This window comes from Melanostigma gelatinosum (assembly GCF_949748355.1).
Source record: "Melanostigma gelatinosum genome assembly, chromosome: 1".
NCBI lineage: Eukaryota > Metazoa > Chordata > Actinopteri > Perciformes > Zoarcidae > Melanostigma > Melanostigma gelatinosum.
The window spans coordinates 9,950,379-9,975,058 of NC_136634.1; the positions used below are offsets into that span (position 1 = coordinate 9,950,379).

General features: G+C 41.9%; 1 protein-coding gene across 2 annotated transcripts; it reads right to left on the reverse strand.

Annotated features, from left to right (window-relative positions):
• Positions 1–283: 283 nt before the first annotated feature.
• On the reverse strand, positions 284–23,619 carry eps8l2 (EPS8 signaling adaptor L2; the record flags this gene model as incomplete). 2 transcript variants are annotated; one of them, XM_079296559.1, is made up of 21 exons in its annotated part: positions 284–1,187; positions 2,000–2,132; positions 2,854–3,025; positions 3,121–3,196; positions 4,563–4,682; positions 4,963–5,068; positions 5,165–5,199; positions 5,293–5,470; positions 5,701–5,849; positions 6,776–6,850; positions 6,944–7,032; positions 8,262–8,388; positions 8,498–8,568; positions 8,683–8,792; positions 8,947–9,026; positions 10,006–10,155; positions 10,902–11,063; positions 13,208–13,272; positions 19,653–19,699; positions 20,166–20,216; positions 23,461–23,619. In XM_079296559.1, the coding sequence occupies 20 exons, from the start codon at positions 20,198–20,200 to the stop codon at positions 1,110–1,112; spliced, it is 2,058 nt and encodes a 685-aa protein (XP_079152685.1). In that variant the 3' UTR covers positions 284–1,109. The 2 variants fall into 2 exon arrangements, with proteins under 2 accessions (XP_079152685.1, XP_079152684.1); XM_079296558.1 differs by lacking the exons at positions 20,166–20,216; positions 23,461–23,619 and having other exon boundaries at positions 19,653–19,746.
• Between the last annotated feature and the right edge of the window lie 1,061 nt (positions 23,620–24,680).

Below are 24,680 nucleotides of genomic sequence, written 5' to 3' on the forward strand. Positions count from 1 at the left end.
AAAACTGATTGTGAGGTATTTCATTTTCACTATCTATCATGTGAAGCAGAGCAATAAAATGAGACAATTACACGGACAAATTACAACTCCCGTGTAATTGAGGATTAATGAGTTACTGCACTTCATTTTAACTTACTTCTTCACTTGCAACTCTTGTTCTTATCTTGCAGTGTAAAATAAATAAATAAATGTATTAACTGTTTATCCACCTCTGCTATTATTAATGACAAACACAAGAATTCTGAACAAAAGAGATGTGATATCAAATATTTGCCAAGTTTATTTCTTTTAAATATTCTTTTTAAACCATTGTCCCATAATATTTACAACCGTCTTTGTTTTGCTTAAATCTTCATTTAATTATTTTACATCACAGAATCTCATCTAGTCATCCTTCCTGTGTCTGTGCAGTTTACACTGCAACATATCATGCTGCATAAAAACACAATCACAGCGTCTCACTGTCATTGACTAATTAATAACTTCATGCAAGATTATTGACAGTTTCTCGGTGTCTGAATTCTGATTATAATCAGCAGCGTTATTCATGTTAATACCTACTGCTGCTCTGCAGTTAGCAACAGGATGAGACTATACTTCTGACATACAGAGTGTGTTTTACTATTTATTATACCTGTAAACAGTAATATGAAAATAATTGGCTATATATCAGAAATTGTGTCAAACATTCTGGCACAGATTTAGATATGCGATAGCTAAGATCTAGTCATTCAGTAAATAGCTGGAATATCACCAATGCGCACAAACATTTACAACACTGCTCATACAAATATATACATCACATGCATGCTGTGCTTACACATGCTCCCACACACACACACACACACACAAAACTGCATAGATTCATATGTTCCTCTGTTCATACGACAACAAAATTTAATGAGACAATGAAAACCAAAGCAACATAATTAGATAAGAAAACACTGGAATACATACACGTTGGGTGATACAAAATAAATATACAATTAAAAATGTATACAACATCTCAGTATGTTCTACTGTGGGTCATAATTAGCAGAAGATTGATTGACGAAGCTGCTGCTGTGAGAGAGTGAAAGCATCTGGATGGGTCGTGCGGCTCAGCAGGTTCAGTCTTTGTTGCCAGAGTCGATCCTCTCCTGCCGCCGCTTCATGATCTCCTGCAGTTCTGAGTCCCCGCTGGTCTTCTGTAAAAGTAACACATTTCATTTGTTGTCTCTTGAAACGACTGTTCATCATTTACTAATTTGTTTGCACACATTTTATCAAAAGTACATTTTACATTGAATGAATAATATTCAAATCTTAGATCGAAGCTTTAGGTCTCACCCATTGGTATGTCGCAAAGTTTTTATTTTCAATAATTATAGTGTAAAGAGATTCATCTACTGTTTATTGTAATTTGTATTTATTTATTCTACATAACTGTTATTATGTTATTGTCCTTGTGGGGAATTATGTAATAATCCGGCCTCGCTAAAGTTCAAGTTTATCGCCATATACTTTAAAAAGTACAGTTGTACATTAAAATGCAATGAAATGCAGCTGCCCTGGTTCTAAAATATATAATAAGACGAAATAAGCGACAACAACAATCGGAAGAAATTCTACAAAATGTCACCGAGTTATTTAAAGTGCTTGTGACTTATTTTAAAGTGCTTGCTGTTCAGCAGTCTGCCTGCCTGGGGGTTAGTTCTGACCGCTCTGTGGACTTCACCTGTATGTATTTAATGAGAGTGACTCTAATACTCTGCTGACATCAGCTTTTGTAAGAGCGTATGGACTTGTCGTAACGTGCCCCGATAAAGACTGAAAGCTGAGAACGGTGAGTGTTATTCAAATCTATTTAAGACGATTTACATTTTTTGCAAACATGTTGAAACGGTGTTCATTTGTGGATTTTAAAAGAAATTGTTGCGGTCGAACTGTGAGCGGAACAGCTGTGTTGTAACAGATGTGCGCACAGTTTGCGTGCTACTCGAACACGTGTGTGACTGACCTCCAGCTGTGCTTTCTGCACGGTGACCTGACAATAGACACGGCCACCTTCTTCTTCGCACACCGCCTTCAGTTCTTCTTTGTTGAGGGAAAAGAGTTGAGCTCCAGTCAGGATCCCCAAACATTCAACAGTCCTGCAAAACAGTCAATTACTTTACTCATTATAAAATATAAATGCATTTCTTAACTCCATTGGTAAGTACACTGATGTTGCTAAAACACTGTAGATCCAAAGAGAAAGCCTTGGTTGCATTTTAACATACAACAGCAGGAAAAGCATAGATGTAATCAACACCATTAATAAAGACCAGATTCATCAGAGTTGTGTCTGTTCCAGCGTCCTGGTATTGTGCATGGACTGAGCCATCATCAATGTTATTAATGACACCTGTTCTTCCCATGTCAACCTGCAGGCAGCATGCATGTCAAATTGCATGGCAATCCATTTCATATTTGTGGAGGTAGGATTCATCTTCAAGAAACCTTGAATGTAAAGAAATGCTCAGTTGTCTGCATAGACAGTGTTGGTCTGGACAGAACGGGTCTTGTTGCTGATGTTGTTGACCTTGTGTATACGTTCTTTCAATGTAATCTAATTTGTAGCCTAAAGATGTTCTTCGAGTTAACAGTGACAAAAAGTCAGAGTATATTGTAACTGACCTACTTTTTTACTGAAGTACATTTTCACACTTTTAATGGAGTACAGTATTCTAGCAGGCTCGTCTTTCCAACTCTGGCTATTGGAGTTGTAATACGATGCAGCTTTTAATTGGCCTACATTTGTCATTTTAGTGAGAACTTCTGGTGTGGGAAGTATTTGTTTTGCTGCATTGACGAGCGTCGCGGGTGACTTACGTTTTAGAGAACCCTTTTGCGCTGAGCCAGCTTGTCACCTGCTCCGGGTTTGAGTCAAACGTGAGCGGTACTTTGCTGCCAGCCGATCGCTCCACGCGGAACTTCCTGGCGGCCGGCTGACTTTTGTTAGCAGTGATCATCATCAATAACTCATTGTTGACTTCATCCATCACTGCAGCACAGAAACAGGACGTCAGAATAGAGCAATTGTGACATATCTGTAATTCCCAGATCTTGCTTTGTGTTACTTTGTTTGTGTTTCCTCACTTTTGTCTTTGGGTTTACCCTTGTTGAAGCTGTCTCCGTGGCTCAGAGAAACGCGAGGTGACGTACTGTAGCCTGGCTGCACACACACAGAAACAAACACAGTTCATGAGAAACCAGCTATTATTCCACACAAACAGGTTTGTCTTTCATCTCACTGGTGGTTGATACATGTTTGCCCCGGAGCCAAAGGAGAAAATATCTGTGTGAAAGAATTTGACACCAGGAAGAGTAGCTGCATGCAGTATCTGCTGCAGGGCATTGGTGAGCCTGCATGCAGAGTGCATGTGTGCAGTGCGTGTCTATAGGAATGTAGGCTTTCATTGAGGGTGGGAACGCATTGCTGCACAGTGAGTAAGATCACAACAAGTGCAGAGAGTTTGTGCACAAAGCTGCACTGATCTAGGAGCAGCGTTCAGGTGATATGACTGCAAACGTTGCTTTTACATTGTTATTTAGCTTTGTTTTAAAGAAAAGTTATTAAAACAGTGATTTTTACATACTATCCATTGTTTTTATATATCTAGGTTTTTTTATTCAACTGATTACTTATTTATCCCTGTAAAATATCTTTCTCAGGACTCCTTCGTGTGCATTAATCATCTTTGCACCTTAAACCCGGGTGCAACAATTTTCCAGCAGCAAAATAAATCGTTCCACAAGCAGTGATAAAGAAACCTTGACCCGTCTCATTACGACGTGATTGCATTTCCCAGAATTCATTATGACACCTCTTGATAACACACCTGAGGTTGTGCAGCTGAGATAAGGATAATGACTCGAAGTCAGTGAGAGTGAACTGATATATATAAAAAGCTGGAACAAGTCTATTCAAAACACAGCATTTCCTGTGGCTGCATTGCATGGCCGGCCCGGCCATGTAAACAGAGGAAGGAGAAGCTCAGATAAAAACACAAAGATCGGATCGCAACTTTACTTTCTGCTCAGGTAGACATGGACTTGGTAAATGCTAAATGGACTTGGACTTGTAAAGCTGTTTCATAGTTTTCCGACCACTCAAAGCGCTTTAACACTAAATGGCATCATTCACCCATTCACACCCCTTCATACACTGATGGCAGGGGCCACCTGCCCATCAGGACTATCTAACATTCATCCAGTACCACAGGCACAGCCTACGGGAGCCATTTGGGATTAAGTGTCTTGCCAAAGAACACATGGACATGGACTAGGGGAGCCGGGGATCAATGCGGCCACAGGACATGTTGTGCAGATCCTCTGATTGCAGGACGAGCCGCTTTACCACTGAGCCACAGTCACCATTACTCCACTACATCTAGATGCTAGTTGTGTGCTGCTGTGTTATAAATAGAGAAGCTTTGAAGTGAATCATTTCCTGAGCTCACACATACACAGCCAAAGATTTATCGTGTTCATCAGACAATGTAATGTTAATGCTCTGCATGTACAGAAGAACAGGTCACCTGGTTGTAGACGGCTTCCGGCTCCTCGATCTTCACCACGTCCAGGATGTTAAACGGGACGTAGCCGGCCTGACCGCTGCGATTCCGTAGTTTCCACCACTGTTTGTCATCCTCTATCACCTGCGAGACAATTTTCACATCTCACTCAGAAATTGCTTCAGTGCTGGAAGTGCTTTTATGGTTTAGCACTGGACATTCGCTCATTCATACAATTTGTTTACATCAGAAAAATCTGATAAGCTGCATTTTAAATGTTTACCTTCACAGAAGGTCAATTTATGTTTTTGCCAAAGAAGGCTGGGGAGGGGTTTGCATCACCCCTGCCAGATGCTGCAATCTACATCTGCATTTGTTGTAGATTAAAAGCGATGTGTCAATGTTCTGTGACTTCGTTTTTTACCTCGAGGATTTCATCCTGCAGCACTGACAGCTCGTTGGCATTCCGTGCTACGAAGTGGTAGCGGATTTTGGCATATTTGCGAGTGGGGGGCATCCCATTGTAAGACCTGTTAAGACACATGGTATCCGCTCAGCACACTGTGACATGTTTTTTGCCATGTGTGAAAGAGGCAGCGGCGTTTGTGAAGGACTTCATTACTTACCCATTTGACGAGGTTGAGGACTGTCTTCCATAATACTGAAAAAGCAGACAGATTGTTACATGTTCAGGTGTTGGCACCTGTAATGGTCGGTGCATTCACAGACAGTAGCTAACAAACAAGTCCCTTACGTCTTCAGCTGAACGTCTTCTGTAATCGGGGCTGGTGAGAGACCCCGGTCGCCCCGGTCGCCCCGTGGGTCCCTCTGTTTCCCATGGGGCCGCCCTGAGGAGCTCCAACGGCGGCTCCCAGCCATTACGGAACTTAGGGTGATAAGGAGGCGCACACTGATCCCTGGGCCACTCCGCTCTGCCACAGGAGGGACAGGATGATAAAAAATGTGACCTTTTAAACTACACATCTGTTCAAGACAGAGCCAGTCAAAATAATGCACTGAACTCTCGATCGCTCCCAATGGTCAGGCCAGCATTTTACATGGTAGCTCACTGTCGTCAGTGTGTGACGAATGTGTGTGAATGAGAGGCAAATTGTGACGCGCTTTGGATAAACGTGCACTTGAAATGCAGCCATTTATGTACCTGGGTTTGGTCCATCCATCGCCCAGCAGCTCAAAGATGGTCATCTCTTTGGGGGTGAGGTGTCCACGCAGGAAGTCGACAGTGTCTTTGGAGAGGTGAGGGGAGATTACTGAACGCACAAGGTCAGGACTCCCACAGCTCTGCAGCACCTGTGGACACATTCGGGAGTTTACTTTTCAGCAATGTGCTAAAATGGATATCTATATACGGTATATATAAATATACATATTTTTAATTTGTATCAGAAAACGATTGAAGTAATTACAGAATAATTAAACCAGACTGACGATCGAGCCAAACATTCTGTGCCATTTTCGAAACTAGAAAGACTTCACGACTCAATGCTCCACACATTTTGGCCAATCTTCACAAAATGTTGAGGTTTGAAATCCAGCCAGTGTTCACCGAAGAAGTTAAACTCAACTAAATAGTTCTGCTCTTTAATCTGAAGATTCTTTAGTTTTCAGAAGGCATGAAAGTAATAAATAAAAAGCAATTAACAGCATCCTGGATAAAATATTGATCAACTGCATCAGAAATCTCGGTTAGATGTACAGCTAGAGAACAGCTAGAGGCCGCGGGGCCACACTTTGAATATTACTGCTCTGCCTTTATCTCGACAAGCAAATCAAACGTGTACAGAGGTTACTGTACATTATCAACTGGCAGAGCCCAATCACAGCTCTGCGTTTCTTTTACCAGCAGTATCGAAGGTGTGACCGAAAACTGCAGGGTCGGAAAACCTGCATTATGCAAATGTGGCTGCACCTGAGTCAGAGCTGAAAGCCACGTAGCTCCAGTCTGGTGAGAGCTCAGCGGAGCCGCAAGGGGTGTGGTGGCAGAAAAGATAACAATAGGAGGAATGTCTGATGGCAACAGTGCAAAAGCTTAGCTGCTTTAATTCTGTGCGTTATTGTTGTGGCTCAGTCAACATTGAGAGAATCAAATGACATGGAGAACTCATTTAGAGTGGATTAATATCGTTGGCATTCACTCAAAGGATGACAGCACCACACAAAATAGCCTTTGTTCATATCTGTATCAGACACACTTTGAACAGATTTATAGCTCTTACCAGCTCCAGGGGGCCGAAGAGGAAATGAACCAGCTCAGATGCACTTGGATTCTGTATGTGTTTCTTCAGTTTGGCCTGCAGGGGGCGCCATGACAGACACACAGTGAGATGGTGATGCAGAGAGGACTAGTGATGACTGAGGAGAGGTTAGGAGCTGTGATATCTCACCAAGAGGTTGAGGGCCAGCTTCAGTTTCTGCAGGCTATCAATGAACTCTGCTTCAGTGGGGGGCTTGGCTCGCAGGGTCAGCATGCCATCTATAAACAACCAGAGCAACAATGACCACACACAGACTCCAGAGTTACCAGCCCTCCATTCAGACATATCACAGACAGAACACAGGATTCACTTTCTGGCCACAGTTCAAAGAAATGGTATTTTTGTCAGTGAAATAAATGCAAGCAGTACAACAATGGTTAGTAAATAAACAACTCTGCATTTAAAAAAAACAAATCACCTTGACCAGAGAGTGAAGCTTAAGAAAGAATGTGCTACATCAGTGTTTCTCAACTTGAGACCCAGAAGGTCCCAACATTCTCACAACCCCCGAAACCAGAGTCATGAAATGGGAATTAGTATTCCTTTAAATTGTATTTCCAGGGGTAAGGAGGTTCCAAATTAAATAATGGTTGTGAGATAAATCAGACGTACTGATTTAACTCTACGTAATTATATTTATATAACATATATTTGATACGCTTTGATCAACATGTATCTGGGATTCTGACCCCAAAGTTGAGAAACTGATTCTCTAGAAAGAGAATACATCATTTTCAGCTCATCTGTCGGAGTCAGGAACAACCAAAAGATGTGTGTAAAAGTAACACACACTGTGTGTGTGTTTACACCTGAACAGTCACACAGAAAACAACACATCGCATGCATGTAAAGAATGTCTTGCTGCAAAGGAAACAAGTTGTGTTGAAATAGAAACACAGCATCACACCACTGCCAGAGTTGGGTGGTAAAACATTACTCAGCTACATGTTACAGTAATATTATTACTTGTCACGATTATAATTCGCTGCTATGACACTTTCAGTCCATAGATGAACAAACTTTTGGTTTCAATTAAAATAGTTTTGGCTCATCTAATCTGCATCTCAAGGTAGCCTCCATGCACAGTTTAACTGAATTAAATCGAAATAAAATCTTCCTTCTGGTATGCCAATATTTTTTTTAAAACATAACACCAGATAGACCGACGCACACTGATAATAATAATTTAAACATTTTAACATGACAGAAATACCTCAGCTTTCCCAGGGAGTGGATAAGAAGTAATAGTATGACCTCAGTTATGACAGTTGAGTAATGAGTATTGTGTTACTTAACAGAAAGCCAAACTGGCCACTGCTACCACACAAGCGTCACTGGATGACAGTCCCGCGCCACAGGACACAAACAGAAAAACATGACAATGTGAGCAGTATGAGCATATTGTCACTGCATTCGCGCCACCACAACAGAAGAAAGGGAGACAGACCTGCTGGTCCTTTCTTCTTATTCTTCTTACTCTTGTTGCGCTGGTTGAGCTGAGAAAAGGCGTCCGTTGCCTTTTGCAGCCGCGCCACGAAGATCTCGATGTCATCCAGGGAACAGTTGAGGATTTGCTGAGGGAGACAAACCCTTGGGTTTAGCTCGAAGAATATGGCGTCACGAGCCGGTGAAAGGAGCTGTGTAATGCAATGACAGGTGTCGGTGTGGATCAAAAACACTCACCACATCCGTCTCAATGCGCTGGGCCAGCATTTCATGTGACTCTGTGTCATTTTGTTTGGAGGGTCGTCGATCTACATGCAAACATGAAAAACAAGCTCATGTGAATGCAACTGTTGCGTCAAACCGGAGCTGTGGATGTGAAAAGGGCTTTCTTTTGAGTGCACGTGCAGTATGTGTATTCTCACCCTGTGTGTTCATGGCTGCCGCGCGGCCCTTCGCAGCAGGTGAGGGGCCCTTAGGGGCCGAGGGGGGAAGGATAGTTTCTCTGTGGCGCTTCATTTTCTCCTGGTTCACCCTGGAGAGAGAGGAGGCATTGAGACCTTCAGAAATCCAACATCAAGTTAGCTAACTACTAATTCGATGTGTATTTGACTGCGAGAAGGTGTGTGTGTGTGTGTGTGTGTGTGTGTGTGTGTGTGTGTGTGTTTCTGCTGCAGCACTGTCCTCACTTCAGAGTCTGAAGCCTCATTTTCTTTCCATGCTTGTTGTCTCCAATGGCACTGTCTATATCTGCATGGACCATCTCAGCCTGAAGAAAGTGAGGAGAGACACACAGAGTCAAACTTCACGTACTGCATGGTGGTCGAGTTTCACTGGCAGCCAGAGTTACCCATCTAGGGTCTAGATCAAATTGCAATATTGCCATGCCAAATTGAATTATGAAAGTTTGCAGTTTAATATCCTATTGCAAACTGACATTAATATCTACCACATGATGGATTTGACATATTCTATACAGTAAAAAAAAAAAAGTGATATGATTTTATACTATCTTAAGGAAAGCTATGCATCCATGGTGATAATTGTTTTCTGATATTCTGTCATTCGGATTATTGGTCTCGAACTAAATGCATTGGAGTAACATATAATCCATTCATAGGTTTAAAAAGGTTTATCGACGATCATCTGTGCAAAGCTTTGGCTTCTGGAGAACTGTAGCTTTTGTTGTTGTGATGCCCTTCAGACCTTTGAGAGTGCAGCAGAGTGAACTTTTAAAGTCCAAAAACCGACAAACATTTTTCAGATTTTGAAAAGCTGCCCTACTCTTTCTCCTCATTGACTAACAGAATCGTCAGAGTTTCGAAAGCTCTTCACTTATATTCTGTCAATGAATACAAAGGTAAGCAATATGTGATAGTCCAAAGCTCATGCCATTCAGATCCTCCAACCCTGTTCTGCGTTTATCAGCCAACATTTCTCTTAAACTATTTCTTTGGACTTACGAGTAGCCTTGTGATTCTGAACTATTGAAAGGTATTGTCTTCACAAGAAGTTATAGTGTTATATCCTTTCAGGGATTGATCTTCCCCGGGAGAAGGCTGCAAGGCTGCCAAAGATGTAAAAGGATACACACAAGGACACTGCCCCCAACAGCACTGAAATCTGACCTGGTGCTCCAACAACAGCAGCTTGGATTTACAAATGACATAAAACACAAAGCCAGCCAATTCACGCACGGACAATAACGGACGCAAACTGAGCCAAGCCTGCATCATTTAAACACTCACCTCCACCTCGTCACAGTGGAAGAAGTGGACGTCGGGTTTGTGCTGCTCCTTGTCCTGACACACCAGCAGGAGGACGGAGGGGTAACGTGTCTGATTCAGGACCGTCTGACTCATGTGGATTGTGGGGAGAGGGAAGTTCTCCAACTCGTCCTGCAGGAGCACAACAGAGGAATAGTTAGAGGGGAGGAGGAAGAGAAAGAGCAAGACAATATCTGAGTGGGCCTGCGTAAGATAGAACAATACTACAAATAGTCTTTAAAACGTGGTGACACTCTCATATTTGTACTCTACATGGAGTGTTGTGTGATTTTTTTTAAATCTTTGGACAAAGCCAGGCTAGCTGTCTCTGCCTGCTTCTCGTCTTTATGCTAAGCTAAGCTAACCGTCTGCTGGCTGTAGCTTATTGAACAGACAGAGTGATATCAATCTTCTCATGTAACAAATAAGCAAATTCCCCAAAATGTCTAACTATTCCTTTAAAGGTTGTTCAATGTGTGAATTGACATAATCATAATCATGTTGGACATTATGACGTATGTAAAAAAAAAAGTTACTATTTCACTGAACTGTACCACATTTAATAAAAACTTAAAGAGGCACCTGAGTGTGTTCATATTGCATTAAGTTGGGGCACTTGTGAGAGACAGATTAAAACAATATCGATGCACAGAGGCCAATATATTCTTACTTCTAACAACGTCCATAATGCACCTCCATACTCAAACTCCCTGCCTGGTTAAATTCTCACATCTTTTAAACTCCAACCCCCCACTCTCCAGTGCAGGTTTTCTGCATGTGCGTTACAGTTTGTGATGCTGTAGATCCCAAACACAAATCAGTGCCTTTTAAATGTGAAGTGTATTGCATGCTAACATAATCTGATGATGAAGCCATACCTGTGTGTCACAGTCCAGCAGCCTGACCGCCTTGTCGGTGACCTGCAGGAGCATCTCCTGGGTCCAGATTTTGTCTTTTGTGTCCAGAAGGACCAGTTTCTTGATGGCATCGTCCACTGTGGTAATGGACTCCGTCTTGTCCATTATGAACGTGGAGAGATGCTGAGTAGAGAACAGTGAGTGAGTAAATGATTTTTGGTTGTGAGGGGACTTTAACATGGTGTGACGTAAAAACAACGACTGTAAGGAAAGGTATGTTGGTGGCCTAATCTGAAATACAGACAATTTTTTAGTAAACTGGCTGTATTAAGTTAATAGTTTGACAATTTGGAAAATTGTTATTAATCTTCTAACTAGAAAATGCATTTCCTGCTGAAAATGCGTTGGAATGCTGAAAGCTGAAATGAATCTCAAAAACATTGCTGAAAATAGATATCCAATTTTTTTTAAATTGCAAAAAGCTGAATAATTCTAAAAGTTGAAAGATTACAAATATGAAGTTATATCACCCCGCTCCTGAAAGAGCTGAACATTTTGATATTCGAACGGTTTCTGTAGCTTAAAAGAATTCCAGCAGTAGTGATATTTGTTGTAGTAGTAGTAGAAGTAGAAGTTGTAGTAGAAGTATTATTAGCAGTATAAGTATTAGTAGCATTTGAATAAGTACTAGCTGTAGCAGTAGTGATATTTGTAGTAGCAGTAGTCGTAGAAGTTGTAGTCGAAGTATTAGTAATTAGAAGAGGAGACATAATCATCATGTTTGACACATAAACAGAGGTTATTAAATGACAGGCTTCATCACAAGCAGTTCAGTTATAATTCACTCTCTGGGGCTTTTATTTTGAAATGGGGTGTGGGAGAGAAGGGGAGAGGAGACAGAATCATAATGTTAGATAAACACAAACCGGTTATTAAATGACAGGCTCATCACAAGCATTTCAGTAAGGATTCATTCTGTGGGGCTTTTATTTTAAAATGGCATGTGTGTGTGGGGGGGGAGGAGGAGGGGGGGGGAAAGACCTCTAAAGATCCCTAAGACCTGAATGACTGTATGAGAGACACAGAGAGAGAGAGGGAGAGGAGTGTATGTGCGCGTGTGTCTGTGAGTCTGTGTGTTTATCAACATCACTAATTGGCTCAATCGCAAACACCTGTGTGCCTGAAGCTATTTCATGGAGATAAAACAGGGAAACACCTCTCAAACAAATCATCAAAACTCCCATAACCGTAGCTCCTATTGCTCCGATATTAATAATTGAGGGGAAGAATGAGTTGAAGAACAGATTCTGTAAAAATTGTGTCTGTAGTGTAAAAAATGTGGCTTAACTGGCGATCTAGAAATGGGGTACCGTGTTCTGTGGAAGATGTTTTTGAAGCAAAATTTAACATTGGTCTCTATGGAGCAGAAAGTTGGTTTTCCTCTCAATTAACGGCTTCCGTGTCAAATGTGGAAATCTGTGGGATTCCACAGTAATTTTTCTACGACAAGGACAATATTAGCTACTTCTACATCCAGAAATTATGCATGAAGAGTGAAGATTGTGGACACAGTGGCAAAATACAAATGTTTTTTTCACAAGAATCTCAAGCTGCTCTTCACTCTAGCGGTGACATCACGCACTCTAAGCTGCGCAATACACACCCATTATAAAGTCAGAAAATGGCTGAAAAATCATAAAAGTTAAATTGCTGCAGTTCAAAAAGTTTAAAAGATATCAAAAAGCTGAATGATGTTGGCAATAGTTGAGGGTTTTCTCAACATTTGAAAGTTGAAATGGTGTCTGTAGCTGAAGGTATGAGGAAGTTGAAGGATTTGAAAGTTGAAGAAGTTTTTGAAGGATTTGAAAATATTCTCCATAGAAACCCATTCAAAAAAAAGTTGCAAAAAGCTTAATAATTCAAAAAGTTTAAAGGTTAGAAATAGAAAAGGTCATAGCAGACATGAGCTGAAGGAGCTGAACATTTTGATAGTTGAACGGTTTCTGTAGCTTAAAAAATGAAGAAGAAGAAGCGTTGCGACGAAACGGGGAACGGAAGAAATAGTGGAATAAAGAAACAGGATAACAATAGTTGGAATCCTTAACAGCATTCCAACAATAATAACAATAATAATAATAATAATAATGTAAAGTGTGTTAAAGTGCCTCTCACACTGATCTGTTTACCTCCCAGCCTCTGTAATACTATTAAATAAATATGCAGTCTTTCTACTTCAACATGTATTTTCCTTTTTTTCTAAAAACTTTTAAAAATACAAGAACGGTCAACATTATAACACAGATAAACACAAATAGAGCCGATCTTACCTCAACATGATACTGCGACGTCTCATGCATGATATAATTGGAGTTGGAGTATTTCTTCCTCTGTTCTGTTGATAAGAAAACACCAAAAAGTGAAAAACTGTCAATCCAAGTCCTGCCTGTGATCTTACAGTTAATCTTTTATAAACAACCAGCAGTGAAACTGACCCAAACTCCACATCTTGCCCGTTTCAGCAGAAAGAACGGATGAAACAAAACACTCGTACGCAAGCTGAAAAGACCAGCACAGCAATAAGGAAGTGACAAGAATACGTGTGTGGGGCGTTTCTTTTCATGTTTTATCTGTGGACTTCACAGTCAACTATACTGTTCAATATTCACATCCATTTTGTATGAATAGTGAATGGTGTTTTACAGTATATTTAACAATAGAGCCTTTCTCTGCAAGAAGTGCAACAGTGGTCAAACTTTACTTGTGAAATTACATTTTTTAACATAGTTTTGTGTTCAAAAGTGTCCTGCAAGAAGGCAAATGAAATGAAAAGACCTATCTGAGAAGTTAATTATTAAATCTCATATCAAAGAGTCTGCGTGACTTGATTTGACCCGGAACATTACAGCTTGTTGACCAGGCTGGTATTAACTACATCCACAAGTCACAGACGCCGGTCAAAGATCAGTGATGCTACTTCTCGACAGCACCATGCTAAGAGTTGGTCAACACGCTGTGATTTTAGCCTGGAATGTTTTAGAACAAACCTGTTGAGTAGTAACAGAGGTGAGAGTACATTAAATAGGGCCATGTCAATAGTCTTTCGTCAGTGCTACCAGTGATTTAGATAAAACCAATGTCACCACACAAATCCACACAATAAAGATTCACTCTAGACATATTGTAAGACAGGCAATACTCTGCTCTGAATAATAACTTGTCTGGTCACAAACAAAAATGTTCTAAACTACTTGCACACTCTAAGAAGCCTGTTTACTAAAAATCCAGAATCTACACAACATTGATATATCATCACCTATTAAGTTCATATGGGGAACCTGTTAGCAAACAGTTGTTTATTTACACATCTGGCAGTTACAGAGCAACATTATCATTCATTTGGAGTTTTGTTTCTGGCCACCTGGTGAATGTAAGTCCAGTATTTACTCTCTTTGGGCTCTGATTTTGGTCTCTACAAAACTCGTGATGGCAGTCTGGTAAGGATGTCCTAAACCAAGACTAAGTCATGACCAAGACCAGAGTACATCAAGACCGAGAGACCAAGACTTTGAGGGGTTGAGACCAAGTCAAGACCAAGACAAGCCAAGACCTAGTTAAGAACCAGATCAGCGAGAGTCCCAGTGCTGCTGTGTGCTTCTAGGTATCCAAATTAGTTTTTGCAAAAGATTTAGCTCAAATCTTTTCCAAGACAGCCAGAGCTTTCTCCTGTCTCCCGCGTGTGAAGAGGGGCGGGGATGTGTGACAGCCGTTAAAAAAAATATCTAAACAGAAATAAGTCACGTTATTGGTTGCATTTCAAGCAGGAAGTCTATCTTCTCACAGTAATGATATCAACAAATAAATCAGACAATGGACACGCAATTTAGTGATATACCGGCAGCTGTGATCTTGGAAAAAATCAGTAAGCCTTAATTAATATAATTGAAACGGCTGAGTTATATAACAATTCACACCCGTACAGTTGTCATGGATGGGGGAATTACCTATAGAGACCAAAACATTTGTTTGTACTAAACTGTAAACATGTTTACTTCTTCTGTAAAGTTGAGCATTTTAACATCGGGTCTATGGAGATTGACTTGCTTTTTATGTCAGCCTTAAGTGACTTTTTCAGGAACTGCAAGTTTTGGCATTTCTCAGCACCGGAGGTTGCCGCTTGCAAAAAAATGTTATTTAATTACAATACATTTTAAATGGTGACCTGTTAAAAGTTTGAATGTCATTTAAACACTTGAGCTTACTCCATTTTGAAGAAGGAATTGTAGACAGCACTGTGTGCACTGTTGGCTGGGACCATTGTCTTCAAACTGGCCGAAGGTAAATGAGTATGCCAGTGTGCTCATTGACCTATTTACCAGCTGAATAGTCAGCAGGTTACAATTACGGTTAAATGAGAGTATGCTCTTGTCAACACTGGCAGATTCATATCAGGGCCCCGTGCCACGTACGTGTCTAACTTAGTTAGCCGGATACTTTTCAGGATAAGATGACGTAGATCAGGCTTTTCGGTTCCACGAAGCAAGTTCGGCAAAATCACCATGGCAACACATCCATAAGCTTGAACCTGCTCCAGCGCAGGCTAAGTGAAGGTAGCTGGATAAACTGGTCACTCCCCCAGAAAAAATGGCAGCTCCTGTCATATACGGTAGTCTAATGCGCTTGCGCATATAGTGGGGGTTATACGGGAGTTCATGAAATGCATGTAAAGTGAGACACACGGTGATCCTTAAAACCAGCTGAGCAAACTAAGAAGCCTCTATTGCATTAATGTACAGCTCCCTTCCTCAGAGATCCACTGATGAAGGAGGATATTAGTTAGATGAGCGTTTTATAGGGAGAGAGTTCTTCCACATCGCCAAGATCCATTATCACATCATGATGACTTCCTATACGAGCGCTATCGATTCTGCCGACAAGGAATCATTTATTTAGACCTTCTCGAGCCACACATTGAACACCACACGCTGCAGCCGAGCACTGACTGTCCCACAGACTGGATGCAGCCTTGCGCTGTTCTGCGAGTGCTACATTTTAGTCCAGTGTCGGCGATGCGGAGAACATGGGGAAAGCCGCTGCATGCCGTGCTGTTCCTAAAGTTCATTTGGCGCTTAATAAACTTATGGATGTGTTCATTACATCACCATGGCACATATTGTGCTGACTCACCATTCTGAATTGTGTGTGTGCTTACTTAGTGTTTACTTGCTCTCATGTCCTCTTGATGGCTGGTTGCATACATGGAGGTTAAAGCACTCATAATGATATGACAGTGTTATTAGTACACCAGCACATCATTGTTGTAGAACATGATGAAGGTGGACTCATGATAAGAACAGAGAGAATCACACACTTTATTTTCACGGCTTCAATTGATTGAATGTCTGATTATGAATAATACACATACTGATCCGCCCATAAACAGATTCTCACACACACATATTCAAACTAGTTATATATGGTAATCTACACATACATGTATATACACATATATAGTAGGCTACATGATACATAAGGGCACACAGTACATATATCCTCATATTAATTCGTATCAGTTAGATACTCTTTGGGCTTGTTTTTATCTACTTATTCTGAAAGAGTTGAGATCATTATTGTCCATAAGATCTCATTCGTTGATGCATTCCATGAAGTCTACTGCCAGCAGGCACATTTAAAGACATATAATCTGATTGATTGGGGTGATCATCCTGATCCCGATCGTCTGGTTCGAATTAACGAGACTGTTTGAGAGCGGATCAGCCTTTCAGGAACCGAGATAGCCTGACATCAATCATCTCGTTCATGTAGGCTGGCTAACAGGACATTTGATCGACTTTGCTGAACCACTTACGTGGCACGGGGCCCTGGTCTCTTTATGTCCCCCACCCAATAGAGTCAACATGTTGATGCTGCACAGGTTTTCTCTCCATACAGACGTTCAGCCACATTTCACTTCATGTCCTTTTTGTTGACTGTGGCACAAAAGCTCTGCTGTTTGTATAACCCTAAATCAATGTGTGTCAAGCCTCTAAATGTCATAAAATCTGTTTATTGAAGATTAAGTGTGACGTAAACGTGCTTCACTGAGCTCGGCCTTTTCCATGTTCCCAGCAGCTTTTGTGTATGCTGCCACTGCCCAAATGACGCAAGCATGTTCCTGCTATGTCCTCTCTGCTGATTCCTTCCTGCTTGTCTCCCCACAGGTGAAACACAAGCGTCAAGTGTCGTACTGAAAGTCGAGCTCGCCCCATGTCTTATTAATGGACTGACGTTTACGCCAATCAATTCACAGCGCTGCAACAGCTTGCAATAAGAGCCACTTAGCAGGCAGATGGGCAGATCCTCAGGGCTCTCCAGAGTCACTGACCAGTGATAAACATAGCTGCTTGGCAGATTATCAAACCAATGGCCCAGATCAATCGGACAATCTCACCTCCTAATAAATGCCACTGAGACCTGATATTTAACTGACTCAACCCAAGTTTGCATCATGCATTTGTCTATCAGGAACAGTAAGAGGCCAAACACGTCCAATACAGCCACTGATAACTGGAACTATTGGATCTTATTGGACATTCAGCTGAATTCCACACCTACGCAGACTTTAAAGACAAACAGCAGAGCAGGACGAGAGAATGAACACGTGTTTATTCAGTCTCACAGCCCAAACGCATTTTACCTGACAAAAACATGCTCCTCAACCTCTAACCAAGAAACTCAAGAAAACTGAAGTCCAGACGTGATGAATCTGATGTGGCACGTCTCTGCTCTAACACCAGAGCTGCTGATAACAGATCAGGGTGGAGGACCTGTGCATTATTTGCATCTGCTATGTGCTGCCCTGCACTGTGTGAATGATGGGGGAGTTTTGCATGCGGGATATTGAGCTGGGACTTTTGTTGTTGTTCCTCTACATGTTTACTCAGCAGCAGACCTTTATCTGTCCAAATATCTCCCACTGTTATGGATGGTGCACAACATTGTGCACTCTCCTGCCTCTGCGGTTCGGGAGGACACTAGGCACGCTGCTGTCATCCTGCAATGAGAAGGTGGCGTGACCATCTGCCACACAAGATGAGACGAGCCAATGAAAAACAGCACAGCCTCGTCACGCATACAGCGGGATATTTCACAGGGATCCCAGGAGTGGGTGGGTCCTGTGGACTTACAGCATAAAAATAAATCACAGACAAGGAGCTGCACAGTCAGATGCTTTGGGAACATCTTGCATCCCTACAATACATCATCTGTCATTTGAGGCCATTCTTTATTTGGAACAGTGCAGCCATGCACGAGAGCAGGTTGTCCGGGCCTACCTCAGTGTAGGTTTCTATCTACCTGCTATACAATGTTCCTCTATGTTGGCAGTGTGTGGAGGGAGGTGCTGGCAGGAGCCAGTGAGCTAATGTCTGAGGCAGCGCGGAGAGGACCAGAGGTGAGTCCGCCTCTTCCTTTCCACTTTTCAATGCATCTTTTATTCACCTGCAAAACATGGCCATCCGTACCCTGGTCCAACCACACTTTAAAAACAGGCACACCCTGCACTCCCTCAGCACATTTCAGTCACACACACACACACACACACACACACACACACACACACACACACCCTAGCACAAGTATGCAACAGCTAGTGTCATACCATAATTATATTACTGAGTTTCACCAGAGACATGACAGATCAGAGCCTGACAATCCAGATATAAATGGAGTCCTACAATTCAGAGTATACATGAAAGACTAGAAAGCTATATAAATGTACAGAACGCGACTATAAAGTGCAGACAAGCAACCAAAAGACTGATGCATCTGACAACAAATCCCAGCATGCTGTGCAGGCCTGGCACACAGAGCTGGAAACTCAAATTGCCTTCAGGAGCCCTGCCTCCCTCCCATGTCCCTCAGCGTCTGACAGAGGTGTCAGCAGTCTGAGCACGACGGGGCCCCTGAGCAGGACCTTGGCCCCCTCTTATCACTGTGTGTGTGTATGTTCTGGGGAGAGGACTGCGATAGTCGAGCAAGGCCGTGGCGCTGCAGAGTGAGGGCGCTGGATTCCCTTACCAAGTCATTTGCATAGCAAATTGAATATTGTTGTGATTTGAGTCAGTTACAGTGCTGATCTACGCAGCTTGACTATGACAGTTTGAAAAGGTGTCAAAAGAAAAGGCTGACTTTATATCTAACGCAGATGCAAGATCTTAAAAAACGAGTCTCAAATATGCTTTTGCTTATTTTTAAATAAATGAAAACAATTGGGCTCTGTAGTTTTTAGCAACAGCGTCTTTGTTTGGGAATATTTTCATATGCGGATTTATACAGATTTGCAGGTTCATTGTTCATCTCACAGCAACAGAGTGGTTCATTTATGGACGGCAGTGGAGGTCAACAACCAGGCTTTGACTACAGAGGCAATATGTATCAGTAGAATAAATCAAGTTTGTTTTCCTAGGGTTTTTGAAAACTATAGAATATTGTCTGCCTTTAAGAATAGAAATAATAATGGGTGTTGACGAACATACTTACGGTAATAAACAATGTGCAAACTATTCCTTAATAGTTAAGAGTGTAAAATCTCCAAATTGACAGAATAAGCTACAGACTGTAAATCGTCAGTCGTGACTCATGCCACAGGAATAACAGCAGGAGTAATTACAGGTGACGGGCATGTAAAGGCAAAGTCTTGAAAACAGGCCAACAATGAAATAATCCGTCTGACAAGGCAGCAACTTCCCGTCACACTTCCATGCAGTCACTTACCGTAGAGGGCCTTGGCGCTGATCTTGCTGTCTGATCTGGCCACTCCACTGCAATGACAAGAAGAGGAGACGGGGTTACGCTGCATGTTCTTCATCCTCACCTCTGGACGTCAGTGTCACAAAACGCCCTGAATCAACCACACTGTCACTTCTCATCAACGCAAGTACCACGAAATAGGAGTGCTATATACAGAGAGAAGACTGGCCAGCACTGGATGAGATTGGCCTGAGATTCTGAGCATATGGACCAGCCAGGGAGAGAGAGGGAGAGTGGAAAAGGGAGAGAGGGGGAGGGAAAGAGGAGGTGTGTGGGGCACGGAGGGAGGCTAGAGCCAGGAAAACCCAGGCAAAGGCAAACAATTCTCAACAGAGCCGCTCTGTGCCCAAGGTCCCTGACCCACACCACCTTCTACATACTGGGTTAGTGATTCTCTCGCCTGTGTGACAGTAACTCCGCGTAACACACTGAAAGGTAAATATGTGGGGGCGGAGCAGGAATGTGTGCGACACTCACTTGGCTTTCCTCGACGGAGGTCCCAGAACACTCATGGTTCAAGGCATCCACCTGGAGAATAAAACAGAGAGGACGATAATCAGAGAAAGGAACAGGGTGGGTGTTGCGGGAGGGAGGTGGCTGAGGGTGGACTGCAAACATTTTCCACCAAAACAAACATGCATTATTTATTCCTTTTAAAGGCCCTCTAAATGCCTGTTGCATCATTTTTGGTGAGCTCTCATGTACAGTCCATGGTGTTAACGCTTATAGAGCTATAGTAGCTCATTAAGGTTGTAGATATGACATGCAAAGTTGAGGCGTAGTCTACCAAACAGCCTGTTCTTCCACTGTGTAGAGCCAGGTGTTGGGCCTGTACTGCTGGTAGCCGGGGGACTGATCTGGGCCAACGGCAGACAGCAGGCTGGTATGCACTGTGTAATTAGATCCACTCTGTTGACGACTATATCTGCATAGCTGCTATTCATTCATTTGGTTGGGTTTCACACTCAGCCTAACTATTTGTTATTTAGCATGGTGTGCTACATCTAAATCGAGTTAACGAAAGCAGGAAATGAGAGAAGGACACGCCCCCCAAACCTTTCCCTCTGGGTGTGGAGACTCTTTTCTGTCAAGGCATGTACTGATGAGGTTATGTAATAAATATATCAGGTCTACAGTGCACACTATGGCTAAACACACACTGTAGCTAGACTAACTGTGGACCCTAACGAGCTGTTACACAAAAGGGTGGGCTCCTCTCGGCTTCCTTTAAAATACTTTGTACTGCAAAGCCACTGATAAGTGCTCCTACGTTATTGGCTGAAGTGAATTGGATTTAACACTGGAGATAGTAATCACCTTTTACTGTATGTGACTTTTAGACTCCAAGGAGCCATGTATCGCTTTGGCCAATGCGTTCAGTTTGTTAATTGGTGGGCGTTCAGTTTGGGTTTTTAAGTGCATTTTAAGACCAATCCAACCTGTAATATACCAACCTTGTGTAAGGTGTGCGTCCCAGAACAGCTCTGAATATTTCAGTATAATTTTCTAACCACACTGTTACCACTTGTACTTGGCAGCGAGACAGACATTTCCTTCTGACATGCCTCCTCTCTGAAGTGTTGAACTATATTTGCATATTGAGCAGCAGTAAACTACACGAGGTAAATACTGTGTATGACAGTTTACAGGTTACAGGCGCGGTCACTCGAGCTTATCGTGCCGCAGATCATTAACATAATCGCCCTCAACAGATAATCCGCTCATATCTGCTGAAACAAAGTGAGGCCAAATCACAGCAATAGCTTTCACAGATATCAACCAAAGTGACTGTGTTCCTGCAGACATGACTTTGTTCAGATGCACACATGTATCTCTCCATGCGACCGGCACAAGAGGTACAAGAGGTTCAAGGATCATCTACAACAAAATCTAGCCGAGAAATGCAAATGAGGAAATAAAACGAATCCGATTAACTTTAGTTAGCCTGCACAAAAGGGAGACTTCCTCTTTCTGTCCGTATCTCTCTGGTCATCATCCCTCTGCGCTATTGTTGCCAGCTCTGGCCCACCGCCAGGTTTGAGGAGGGAGGTGAAGCCGGAAGCCAGCTGGACAGACTGGGTGTCATGTGTTGTCAACCTCATGGCAAGAGGCCCTCCGCACACCTCTCGTCCACTCAGCCTCAGGTGCTTATTGTTCAATCCTGAGAACCTCTTATCCAGAGGTAATTACACGGTTTTAGGACAATAATTATGCAAGAATAGAGGCTGAGTGTGCAGGATGCTTATCTTGCTCATGAAGGCAGCTATGTCTCATATTCTACCTTTTCTCAAATTAGCTGGTGATATATTTACATCTTTCATTTTTAATTGAAATGAGGTTAGACAAGTGTTGTCATATCATGCTGCTTTCTGTGACAACAAATCGGAGCGATGAGAGTAACAATGAAAGTCAACCAAATAATCTGTGTTGTTCCTTTTTTTTCACATGTTAAATCAAATTTTGTTTTTAAACTCGTATAATTGTATTATCTCATATTTGAACAGTTCATAAATCAATAACTACACATGAGATTCTGCGATCAGTGTACGCACAGAGGATGTCATGAGCTGTTTTGAATGACAACATTACTTTGTGTACCAAGTAAGTAAAACTAAAACAAAACAACTGATTTTTAGCAGCTTGAGTCTGAAACACATTTAATGCCACAACATGATAACTCTGTTCATACGAAGCAGCACAATCAAACTCCCAAACAACAACTGCTCTGACACAATAAGTATCTATCGTAACACACCTGGAGCTTAATCAGAGGACTTCAGAAAGCCTGACAACAAGAATCACAACTGACATTATTGGTGAAATAAACCCAGTGTTGACAGTATCATACCACGCTTTTCCTTTAGCATATACCGGCAACCAAAGTGTGCTGAGATCTCAGCAAGTAAATGTTAACCAAACTCGTACTTCAATATCAATATCAACACCTTTTGACATTGTCGGAATACAAAACTAGAAAATATTGACAGTGATAGTTTATGTGCTGTGTCGGATAAAAATATGAGCAGGACTTTGCTCCATGCTCTTGAGCATTTTGTAAAACAATTGTCTGATTTATGCATTTCAAGCATTGCATCTGGGTGAATCGTAGCATGCTGTTATGACATCTGGTGACGATGTTCCAGGTTTATTCTGGCTATACAGGTCTCTGAATCAGGACACAGAGCACCCGGCACAAGTTGAAATCAGGTCAGATTCCACAGACATGATCCTTTTTTGATCACATTCATATAATATAATGTGAAAATCACCTACCAGGACAATGAAATAGGAAAAATAGTGTTTCTTATTTGGTTGTTAATGTGTAGCAGGCATGGGGTTATTCCTAAACTTGTTGAACCCAAATGAAAGCACATTCCTCTCCCCACAGAGCTAAATGCTGTCATTGAGGCTGAGGGTGACGTCAGGCTTAAATGTATGATAGCAACATGTCGTTTTCTGCAACAAGCAGAAACGACACCAAATGTTGCAGTATGTGAATTACTCCAATAATGAATCACTGTACACATTTTTCAGACCTGCAGTCTTGGTCACAGATCATGAATGATGTGCTGACAATTATTCGGAGGTATTTGATAATAACAATGTATTATTAAAAATAAATCGTCTCATAAACAAAATAAGTGCAACCAATCTGTACTTTAAACCAATATTAGGCCATGAAAGTGCATATGATATAATATGATATGATACGGCTGGGAAGGAAGGAAAGGAAGAAATGCAGAAAGAAAGAAAATGACTCTTCTGAACTCACAGTGGTGTTTTCCTGACGGGATGCTCGAGGTGACAAACGTGGGCGAGAGGCGCCTGAAGCATCAGCCTGCCATCACAGCCCGATCAGGAACACAGCGGGAAATTGTCGATATTTTCACCCGCTTGTTTCCCAGTAGAACCGTTGAAATCCCAGACTGTAAAATACACAGTTGTCATCCAACAGAGCGCAGACGTTTGTTGCCGCTTGCCAGTAGGGAGGTGACTCTGCAGGTAACTCAATCTGAAGGGGGAGGAGCTCCACGGACACTGGGGGGGGGGGGGGGGGGGAGGGGCGGTGTGGGCTTTTCTCACTCACTTCGGAATGCTTTGGTTTGGATGCATGCTGGTGATCCAAATCACTGACAGGTTTTATTATCCGGCATTTCATGAAGCAACAACAACCCACACTGTGCAGCTTCATTTGAAAATATAGTGATTTATTCATTCATTGATGTATTCTTATTGTCATGTGCTTTGACAATATACTGTAAATCTTGGGAGTTTAACCAAAACTTTAACCAAAACGTGTGATTTGAAGGATTTATGATTTTTTTAAATATATATATTGCAAGAAAAACACGAAGTAAAATGACAGCAGAATGAGGAATATAAACTTTTGTGTAACAGAACATACATATATATTTTTGAATTTTTCATCTTGTGAACCTCGGATTTATCTTGGGACCCTTTGACAGATCACGGCCCTATAAGGGAACCACCGCTGTAAAGCACCATTACCCTAAGAAGACCTGAAATAACCATAGGTGACATTTATGGTTATAAAAAAATGCTGTTTCTGATTTACAAATGCAATTACAAATGTATAGCCCTAGATACATTTTATATGCAAGCTATTGAGTTGTGGGATCATTTTATTTGAGCAGGTTTCCGTTTGAGCAGCAAAGCAGTAGCTGGTCTAAAACAGTTGGATTCAACAGGTGAAAGAAGAGCAACAGTGTGGAACACTGCCCAGGTTTCAATGTCACTGGCTGCTGGTAAGAATGACAAGTCTTTGTCCAGCTGTAGTGAGCTGTCCCTACAAAGAAAAGCATTAAGATAATGCTGTTGCCCTCTTCTGGGTATATTACTGTATGTGAACAACCACCTGAATGATTGTGGCTTGACAAACTGGCTTGATTTACATTCAGAGACATGCACAAGTGTGTGTCCGTGTTTGAATGTGGTTACTTTGGAAACCTCGCCATTCTGTGTGATCATTAA